The sequence below is a fragment of the Balaenoptera musculus genome, chromosome 1 (genome assembly GCF_009873245.2).
Source record: "Balaenoptera musculus isolate JJ_BM4_2016_0621 chromosome 1, mBalMus1.pri.v3, whole genome shotgun sequence".
NCBI classification, from domain to species: domain Eukaryota; kingdom Metazoa; phylum Chordata; class Mammalia; order Artiodactyla; family Balaenopteridae; genus Balaenoptera; species Balaenoptera musculus.
The window spans coordinates 58,392,939-58,403,468 of NC_045785.1; the positions used below are offsets into that span (position 1 = coordinate 58,392,939).

The 10,530-nt window shown below is 43.3% G+C and overlaps 1 protein-coding gene across 3 annotated transcripts; it reads left to right on the forward strand.

Moving 5' to 3' along the window:
• The first annotated feature begins 6,913 nt into the window (after positions 1-6,913).
• GADD45A (growth arrest and DNA damage inducible alpha) lies at positions 6,914-10,238 on the forward strand. 3 transcript variants are annotated; one of them, XM_036825313.1, is made up of 4 exons: positions 6,914-7,234; positions 7,765-7,866; positions 8,111-8,348; positions 9,463-10,238. In XM_036825313.1, exons 1-4 carry the CDS (start codon positions 7,191-7,193, stop codon positions 9,574-9,576), a joined length of 498 nt encoding a protein of 165 aa, XP_036681208.1. In that variant the 5' UTR covers positions 6,914-7,190; the 3' UTR covers positions 9,577-10,238. The 3 variants fall into 3 exon arrangements, with proteins under 3 accessions (XP_036681208.1, XP_036681217.1, XP_036681200.1); XM_036825322.1 differs by having other exon boundaries at positions 6,971-7,234; positions 8,093-8,442; positions 9,463-9,538; XM_036825305.1 differs by having other exon boundaries at positions 6,980-7,234; positions 8,093-8,348; positions 9,463-10,150.
• Positions 10,239-10,530: the final 292 nt, after the last annotated feature.

Consider the following 10,530-nt stretch of genomic DNA (forward strand, 5'->3'; position numbering starts at 1 on the left):
CCCTCTGCAAAAGATCACAGCCTTATAGGGTTTAATTGTAAATTATCCTTTTTTAATATTTAATATCTTCCAGACCTGGAGACTGACATTTCATTGCCAAAGTAAAGGAGGACCAAAGCAAAATATAAGAATGCATATTATTCACAGAATAGATCTTACAAGCAATTTCAGAGTATAAGCTCTCCTGGCAGAAATTTCCAGTGAACAGAGATCAAATGCTTATAAGCACTAAAGCCAGAGAAAGAGGTAAAAGTTCAAATACTAGTAAAGAAGGCTTTTATTTTCCTTTGTGCCTTATTTCTTTTGTCTGCAGTATCCTAAATATTACTCAGTGTTTTCAATTTCATCTCCATTTGTGTTTCTTACATGTTGCTTCTATAACAAAACACCCCATCTCTGCTCTTTTAAATCTCCCACTTCAAAACTCACCTTCATAAAAACCTTTCAAGGTTGTTTTCCTCATCATTATAATCTTTTTATGCTACATTGAAAGAACAAGACTTGAAGCTTGGCAATTAAGCACCTTTTCATCTGTTGGGTTTTATAGGTGTATACAATACAGACTGGTAGAGGTCACAAATCCGTAGTTACACAATGGGCCATTTTATAGCTCCTGAAAATAATATATAAAAAATCATTAGGGTGGGTGTGAAAGGTGTACAAAGAAGAATATAATATGTAGATAAGGGTGTATAACCCTCTGTAATTAAAAAAGTACAACCAACAAAACTAGGATTCAATCAAAAATGGTTTCTATATAATGGTTTCTATTCTCTTCTATATAAGAAGAGACCAGAAGATGTACAGTTTTATGTTCTAGTTCATTAATTACATCTCTAAATCTGTACAACTTATTCGTTCAATAATATCTGACTCAGTAAATATTTATTGAGGGTCTACCCTGTGCAAGGCACCCTTCTAACTAGTGGGGATCAACCAGTGACCAAAACAAATCCTACTCCATTGAACTTATACTTGGGGAGTAGAGTGGGTAGGATAGGGGAGCCAGATAATGCAGACTATATATATAGATATATATATAGATATATATATACATATATATCTATATATATAAAATATGTATGTTAGAAAGTTTTTTAAAAAGAGAGAGAACAGGGTTTAGGGGAACAGTAATGCCAGGAGTAGGCAGGGTAGGCCTCACTGAGAAGGGAACTTGAAGGGAGCGAGCAATGTGGTGATCAGGAGAAAGAATATTTCTGGCTTTCAGTCAGTAAAATGGCCCAGAGGCAAAAGGAAGGCCAATGTGGCTTGAGAGTAATGCGCATGGTGGAGGATAGTAAAAGAAGAGATTGGATTAGGGATTCAATATTTTTTTAATAACAGGTTTATTGAGATATAATCCACATTCTCTACAATTCACCCTACATGTACTATTCAGTGGTATTTAATATATTAAAAGAGTTGTGCAGTTATCACCACCATCAATATTAAAACCTTTTCATCACGGTGAACAGAATTTTGCAGGGTCTCTTAAACCTTAGTAAGGACTTTGGCTTTTACTCTAAGTGAAAAGAGGAACCATTAGTAAGTTTGGGTCAGAAAAGTGACTATGATTTGACTTGCTTTTTATAGAAATAGTATAAATAGTATATATAGTACTATATAGTATCTATAGTACTATAGTATTCTATAGTATATATAGTACTATAATATTCTATAATGTATAGAATACTTTGTCTGCTGGAGGTGATTAGAGGAAGGACAAAAACAGAGAGAGAGAAACCAGCTGTTGCAGCTATCCAGGTGGGAGATGATGGTGGTGGTGTTGGCAGCCCTGAGAAATGGTTGAATTATTTTACATTTTGAAGTAAACCAATAGCGTTTGCTGATGGACTGGATGTGGGTTGTGAAGAAAAGAAGTCAAGGATGCACCATGGCTTGGGGGCTGTGCAATGGGAAGAATGGAGTTGCCATTGACCTATAGGAAGACAATCAGGAGGCCAACTTTTGTCATTTTAAGTTTGAGATGCTTATTGTATATCAACACAAAGATGATGAGTAAGCCTAAGGTTCAGAAGAGATGACTGACCAGATTGGAAGTATATTTGGGAGTCATCAGCACATAAATATTTAAGGCCATGAGACCGGATGAAGTCACCAAGAGAGTGAGTGTAGATAGAGAAGAACTAAGCTGTTAAGAGTTAGGAAGAAGAGAACTTTACAATGAAGTAGATGGGTGAAAAGAATCACCTCTTCTATTTCAGAGATAGAAAATTTAGAAACCTGGTCAAGGTACCAGAACAAACCACAAAGGGCCAATTACCAACCCCAAACACCTATCTTTTTCACCTTTGATTAGCCCACCAAGCAGAGACATTCACAGAGAGAACGTTCTTACAAGGATAGAAACCTCCTGACACACGCTTAACTCAGTGGGGAGGTGGGGAAATGGAGTGAGGGGCTCCTTGAAAAATGCCCTAATGAGTCTCTTCATCTGACACCTCAACTACCTGGCCCCTGCATGGCTGGTGAAATGTGAACAGCTGATGGCAACACAAGGAGGTCAGCCTAAAGCTCAAAGCAACAACACGCCTCTATTGCCATGAATATTAATAGCTAAAGAAAATTTCCATAGGGTAAGAAGTTATTGAACACACAACAAGATGGCATTAAGGGTATTGTATTAGGCTTTGATGCTACGAAACAAAGTACAAATAACAAATTACTTAGTGGTTTAAAACAACACTTATTTATTATCTCACAGTTTCTGCAGGTCAGATGTCTGGGAGTGGCTTAGCCGGGCTCTCTTCTCAGGGTCTCCAAGGCTAAAATCAGTGTTGCCCAGGCTACATTCTCATCTGAAGGCTTGAGTGGGGAAGGATCTACTTCTAAGCTCCCTCAGGTTGTTGGTAAAATCCATTTCCTTGCAGCTTCATGGAAGTTGGCTTCTTCAAAACCAGCGATGGAGAAAGAAAGTCTCTGATGCTTCCAGCCTCTCTTCAGAGAAGGCTGAGGCCCTCTTTTTTTTTTTTTTAATTTATTTATTATTTATTTATTATTATTATTATTATTTTTGGCTGTGTTGGGTCTTCGTTTCTGTGTGAGGGCTTTCTCCAGTTGTGGCAAGCGGGGGCCACTCTTCATCGCGATGCGCGGACCTCTCACTATCGCGGCCTCTCTTGTTGCGGAGCACAGGCTCCAGACACGCAGGCTCAGTAGTTGTGGCTCACGGGCCCAGCTGCTCCGTGGCATGTGGGATCTTACCAGACCAGGGCTCGAACCCGTGTCCCCTGCATTGGCAGGCAGACTCTCAACCACTGCGCCCCCAGGGAAGCCCCTGAGGCCCTCTTTTAAAGGGCTCACCTGATTAGGTCAGGCCCACCAAGCATAATCTCCCTTTTGATGAACTCAAAGTCAATGAAATAGGGGGCTTAACTACACCTGCAAAGTCCTTTCACCTTTGCCATAGAATGTAACATAATCATGTGTGTGATAGCCCTACACCATTACCATATTCTATTGGTTAAAAACAAGGAATGGGTTCTGCCTATACTCAAAGAAGGAGGATTATACAGAGCTTAACACCTGGGTTAGAGATCATCGAGGCCATCTCAGAATGTGCCCACCAGATAGTCCAAGAAACTAAACGTTTACGTTAAATTCCAAAATGGAAGTATTGATCCTAAGAAATGACACGTTTTTAGGTGTAAAGTCAATCTTGTCTGAATGATCTTCTCTGAGAAAAACACTGAGGGAAATTTAGAGCCTGCCTTTAGAAACTAACTTCACCAGACTTACACAAAAAATACATCAGGAACCTTATGATTTTTAACAATAAAATATAATACAGTTCTAGATAGGTAGTTAGTACACCCGTCATAGACTAACTGATCTCCTTCAATGTGAACAATGATCTGTATAATGCTGCAATAATAAGCATCATACTTCTTTCAGATGTTAAAGGATTGACTAATTTTTGAAAGAAAGAAAAGTTATCATTCTAAACTATAGAACCAGTAGTAGGAATATATGTATGATAATAGTGAAGAAAATATCAAAAAAGCCTTTTGATATGCAAAGCAGGTAGCAGTGCTAAAATAATTTAACAATTTCTGAGTATATATTTTCCTCTGATTTCCAAATATAACCATTTAGCATCCTTATAAATGTTACTAGAAGGTCATTCCAGTCCTGTGCAGTTGAAGTACTTGGAGTTACTGGGGATAGTTTTAAAAATGATTTTATATGCTGGAATTATTTTTTTAAATACAAATATATTAAAACACATGAAAAAAGTATATATACACATATATACTGATCTAGGGATATTCCTCTGATTTATCATTGGATACCGTCCTCTCCTAGGACTAATAAGCACTTATGAAATGTATGATCTACGATCATCCTATTGTATAACTGCAATCTAGCTGTAGCTAAATTCAGCTTCTACTCCCAGTTGGAAACACCAGCTTTGAAAATAATCACTGATGAAACCGTCTAGGTAGACTCAGCAATGAGGCAAAATGGTGTAACATATCTGAGTCAGAAAGTATGACAAATGAATATTTTTGAATACTGGAAGGCTAGGCTTATCTCATAGGGAAAAACCCAACAACACATGAACAAATCACTTTCCCTATGGACCAAATACAGAATGCAGTATAATTTTTGAGTGAGGGACTAGGCCTATATTAAGAAGTCATCCTTTTATACTGCATTTTTACTGCATATAGTTGACCTGGGTGGGGCATTATTAGGGCTGTGGTTCGTTTGAATTGGAATAACAATACAGGGGTTCTACTGTCCTACAGTTTCTGTTCAGATGACCAAAGTCATGGGACTTTCAGCATAGCTGGCTGATGACAGTGCATACTATTTTGTCCCAAAATCCAGTTCAAGCATGGACATACCAATTAGATGGTAAGCACTTTAAAGGCAAAGGACCAGGAATTGTACCATTCTTGGTATATTGTAGGACATCAAAGAAGTTTTTTCTTTGAATTAAATTTAAATATGGAATACCTTAGAGAGAATTCAATCATTACACAGGACTGCAGGATTCTGAGATCTTATTGTTTAACCCTCAGATTCTGTTTAACTCAGTGAACACTGACTGTGCTTCTACTAAATGCAGAAATGGTGCTACGTGCCAAGAACACCAAGCTGATGAAGTCACAGTCCCTGCTGTCAAGAAACTCACTCGATTCCCTAATTCACTGTCAGCTTGCTGTGATCACACTTCCTTCCAAAGAACTTCTAAGAAATACCTAGTGGATAGAACCTTGGAGTTCCACAGAACACAGTTCAACAATCTCCAAATGATGACTCAGGCCAGATTGCATAATTCAGGTTTTGTTTGCAAAGCTGAACGGGCTTCAGCATCTCCCTAAATTTCAATTTAAAGGAATTCTTTAACAAAGACACTACATGTTAGAATTTAAGATATAGATATGAAACATACCTTACACTCCTGGGTAAGTTATGCATTGACGAGCACCATTCCTCTACTCAAACCTTGTCCCTTGCTGACAGCGCAGTTAGGGATTAAGTGAAAAATGGCAGCTCAAATAAATGAGCCAGAAAACTGACCTATCACTTTTCTTTTCCACTAAATTAAGATCAAGAGAGCTGGAGAGTATTTTGTCTAGAATGATACAATCATACGGGAGTTTGCAAAAACTCCCAGGTAGCTTAGCAAAAATTTACTTCTGTGACCTTTGTCTGTACAGTAACCTTAATAATGCAAGCATTGTTTTGAATGCAAGCATATGGGAGCATCTTTACCACTTTTGGTGACTTCAGTAGGTTTAACACATATTTTTGCATTTATTGCATAAACTCATGAAACAAAGGAAAGAACTTTCAACCTATTCAGTGAAAGGCTATACACTGAAGTTTGCTTTTCAAAAATGTATAACTACTGCTTTCTTTATACCCACAAGTTGCCGTTAAACAATTTCAACTCAAAGCTGAAATTTTAGCATATGACTAAAAGGTCCGATTGCTGCCGCTTCATGATTCAGCATCTAACATCAATAATTCACAGTGAGATCACAGGCCCCCTGTGGAAGGTAGTGACATACTTGCCTTATGAAAGGAAGCTGAGGGCATATTGAGAGCATTTTGAATTTAGACGTGTAGCTTGTGTGGGTGTCAGACAATTGTCTCTTAGCTGGTGCCCTGCAGAAGGATCCTCCTTCGGGAAAGGCTGTCTGAGAAAGGTGAACTGGGCTTGTAAGGCTAGGATACACACATGTGGTAAGCAGCTCTTCCTGCACACGGTTTTCCAGAGGTACCCTGGGCAGGTGGGAAGCCTTTCTGCTTTCTGTGGAAGAGATTCCAACTTGGTTCCCTGCCACCACCAAACACAACTGTGTTGATTTTTCTTTTTTTGAGCTCCCAACCCTTGCAACCTTCCAAAAATAAATCAAACCAGCCATCAGGGCACCGAAATAATACTACTACTAATAAGCAGCTTTGCCTAGACTTACATAAACACTTCTGAGGTAAACTTTGCTCCAGAGGTCTGGACACACTCTTTTTATGTAACCAGCTTACTAATAATTACTAGACTTGGGTGCATTAACCCTGAAAATAGATTTTAATAGCAGGCCCCCAAAACAAAAGACATGAAACGACAATTAAAAAAAACAAATGTGCACCAACTAGAAAAACACTTGGCAGCCAGCTCCAGCCCAAGCTAAGACACCCTCCTCTCCCTGCACAAAGACCTTCTCTCCTACCCACCCTGCCAGCAGGATGAGAGTAGGCTCGGGACCCCGCCCTCCCCTATTCCCGCCCCCGCCCCACCCCCGCCCCTAGGCTCGCCTTCCTCGTGGCCCCTCCCTCTTCCGCTCCTCTCAGCCTGGTTCCAGGAGCTGAGGTCAAATTGTCGGAGCAGGCTGATTTGCATAGCCCAATGGCTGCGCGTATGCAAATGAGGCGGGTGGTGGTTGGCTGGGGGTTGGCAGGATAACTCCGGCGAGCGGGGCCTTTGTCCTTCAGTGGCTGTGAGGCAGCTGCCGCGACGTTATAGTGGACCGTGGGGAGGTTGGGGGCCGAGAGCCGGCGGGCGAGCGAGCGAGGGGGGCAGGAGGGGCGGACGGCGCGGCGGCGGCTGGCGCTGGAGGAGCCTGAGAGGGAGTGCAGAAAGCAGGCACCCGCGCGCCCGCGGTGGCAGGAGCAGCCCGCAAGCCGCTCTCTCTCTGTAGGGCACCTGCAGTTGCAATATGACTTTGGAGGAATTCTCGGCTGGAGAGCAGAAGACCGAAAGGTAAGTCAGCCGGAGCCTCTGCCTGAACTCTGCTTGCCCACTGCGCGCACCCCAGTGCTGCCGGGCTGTGCAAGATTTGCGGGGAGCGAGCGGTTAAAAGTTTGCAGAGGGTACTTCCTATCCCGCCTTTCTTCCTCGGGACACTCCAGAGGCGTGCGTGGACAGAAAGAGCGTGCCCCCCACGCCGGTCGAGCCCCTCGAGCCTTTGCAAAGGGCAGAAGTGACCGTCCCTGCCGGTGCGGCTCCTGCGGCCGGCAGCCTGTGGCTTCGCCCAGCGCCTGGGACTGGCAATGCCCTCGGGAGAGGGTGGCGGGTGGCACTCTCGGGGCTTCTCACTGGACGCCCAGCCTTTGGGCGTGCGAGGGGTCACGGCGGGGGGGTGACAGCCCGGGGAGCCCCGGGTTTGCAAAGGCCCAGGTGCGCCGTGGCGCGTGCACTCGGGAGGGAGGGTCGCGGCGCAGGGCGAGGGGGCCGCGACGGCCCCGAGGGGCGGCGGGCTGACGGGATCCCCTTGCTCTGCCTGCGTGTAGGATGGATAAGGTGGGGGATGCCCTCGAGGAAGTGCTCAGCAAAGCCCTGAGTCAGCGCACCATCACCGTCGGGGTGTACGAGGCGGCCAAGCTGCTCAACGTGTAAGTGGAGCCCTCGCGTGTCCCTCGTGGTTCCTCTTCCCGCCCCAGCCCGGAGAGGTCGCCTTCCAGGGGCGTCCCCTCGGCCAGCAGCGCCACTTCCTGCCGCTTTCCATCTGCCCTGCGGTTGCTTGTCCCAAGGGGAGCAAGCGGGCCGGGGCGCGACCCCTGGGACGTGGGCGCGGGCTGCGGGCGCCCACGCGGCGGGTCTTGCCTTTGGGCACACCAGCCCTGTCCCTGCCCGCAGCGACCCCGATAACGTGGTGCTGTGCCTGCTGGCGGCGGACGAGGACGACGACAGGGACGTGGCTCTGCAGATCCACTTCACCCTGATCCAGGCGTTCTGCTGCGAGAACGACATCGACATCCTGCGCGTCAGCAACCCTGGCCGGCTGGCCGAGCTCCTGCTGCTGGAGAGTGACGCGGGCCCCGCGTTGAGCGAGGGCGCCGAGCAGCCCCCGGACTTGCACTGCGTGCTGGTGACGGTAAGGGAGAAGGGGACTGCGGGCAGGACGCGGTTAGAGTCCTGGCAGGGAGTCCGCAACGGCTGAAAGTCGCCTGACTCCAGATGCGGAATGGGTGAGGGTCAAGAGCTGGGCGCCTTTGCCCCATTAAAGAGTGTGGCTGGACTTTCAGCCGAGATGTGCTAGTTTCATCCTTGGGATTTTCTCTGGTACGGAACGTGTCTAAGCACGTTGGAGGCCGCCAGAAGCGGAAGAGATCCTTGTGAGTCAGCATTGTCAGCCCAGCTCCTCCCTACCTACATCTGCACTACCTCCCGTGACTAATTCCTTTAGCAGGGCAGATTAGATAAAGCGAAATAAATTCCTGGCTCACCCTCATTAAGGAGTCAGCTTCATTCTCTGCCAGTCAGAGCTAAAAATAGAAATGGTGTAGGAGACAGACCTTATTAATTCCCTAGAAATGTATTGAGAGGATAGAGTGGAAATTTTTTCTTTGCAATCTTGCATATTTTAAAATGGAGCTTCCCCCCCCCACCCCCATAAAAACCTTTGGTAGGTATATAACTTGTGTTTACAGAGGTAAATGGGATCGTTTTGTCTTTTACATTTTACTACTTTTTGGCTGATCTCCTTAAGTGGCAGCCTAATTATTTTGCTACTCCTGAAAAAATACTACTGTCTCTTTTGGGAGGATAACAGGTGGCAGTTCTAGTTAACTGCTATGCAGCTCTCACCTCCTGGTAGCCCAGCATGGAAATATTTCTCACAGTTAGTTGTTCACTCAGTTCTCTGCCAAGGTACCAGTTTGGTAGGGCAAGCCTGTGAATAATACTCTCATGCAAAACTGAATAAATATTATGAAAACATATATATATATATGGCTCAGTGGGTTTCATGTACTCAGACTACACTCAGACTTTGCAGAGTACAGCTTAGTAGAGAATTACCCTGAATGATTTTGCAGGAAACCCAACTACCTAGAAGAAATTTTATTTCTTATGGTTGTAACAGGTCTCTATGTCACACAGCCAAAGTATAGAATGTTCGAGTGTCTTCCCCTCCAAAGTGGTGTAATAAGTAGCAAAGGCTGACTTTTTTTTAATAGTAAATTTATTTTTTCTAAATTTGTTCCCAGAATCCACATTCATCTCAGTGGAAGGATCCTGCCTTAAGTCAACTTATTTGTTTTTGCCGGGAAAGCCGCTACATGGATCAGTGGGTGCCAGTGATTAATCTCCCTGAACGGTGATGGCATCTGAATGAAAATAACTGAACCAAATTGCACTGAAGTTTTGAAATACCTTTGTAGTTACTCAAGCAGTTACTCCCTACACTGATGCAAGGATTACAGAAACTGATGTCAAGGGGCTGCGTGAGTTCAACTACATGTTCTGGGAGCCCGGAGACAGATGACTTTGCAGATGGAAAGAGGTGAAGATGAAGAAGGAAGCTGTGTGGAAACAGAAATACAAGTCAAAAGGAACAAAAATTACAAAGAACCACGCAGGAAGGAAAACAAAACTATGTATTAACTTAGGATGGTTGAGTTACATTTAAATAAACCAAATATGCTTTGTTAAAGTTTAAGTGCGCGGCAGTAGTTTGGGTAATTTTGGTTTATATGCCCTCAAGTAAAAAAGAAAAAAGCAGAAAGGGTTAATCATATTTTAAAACCATATTTTATTGTATTTTGATGAGATGTTAAATTCTCAAAGTTTTATTATAAATTGTACTAAGTTATTTTATGACATGAAAGGTTATTTATGCTATAAATTTTTTGAAACACAATACTTACAATAAACTGGTATGGAATAATTGCATCATTTCTTTATGTGTGTTTTGTTTCTTTTAACTTGGACTTTCTTTTAAACAAGTTTCTTTTTCATATGGAAAAATTAAAACCCTTGTGAAATCATATACATATAGTATATGTGTCTATATATATAGATGTGTGTGTGTGTTTGTATGTATATATAATTCTTTTCCACTCTTAAACATTTGGGCCAGACATGGGGGCATAATATTGCTTTTCATTTATTCTTCAGTGGACATTTTAGTGATGCCCTGCTCTACCCTACATCCAAAGTCAGAAAAACGAAGGTGATTTAAGAGGAGTTGGGGTTGGAGTTAGGGAAAAGGAGTGTTAGAAATTGCACTTGCAAAACCTGAATAAATATTTATAGTTCAATGATACTAGTCCTGT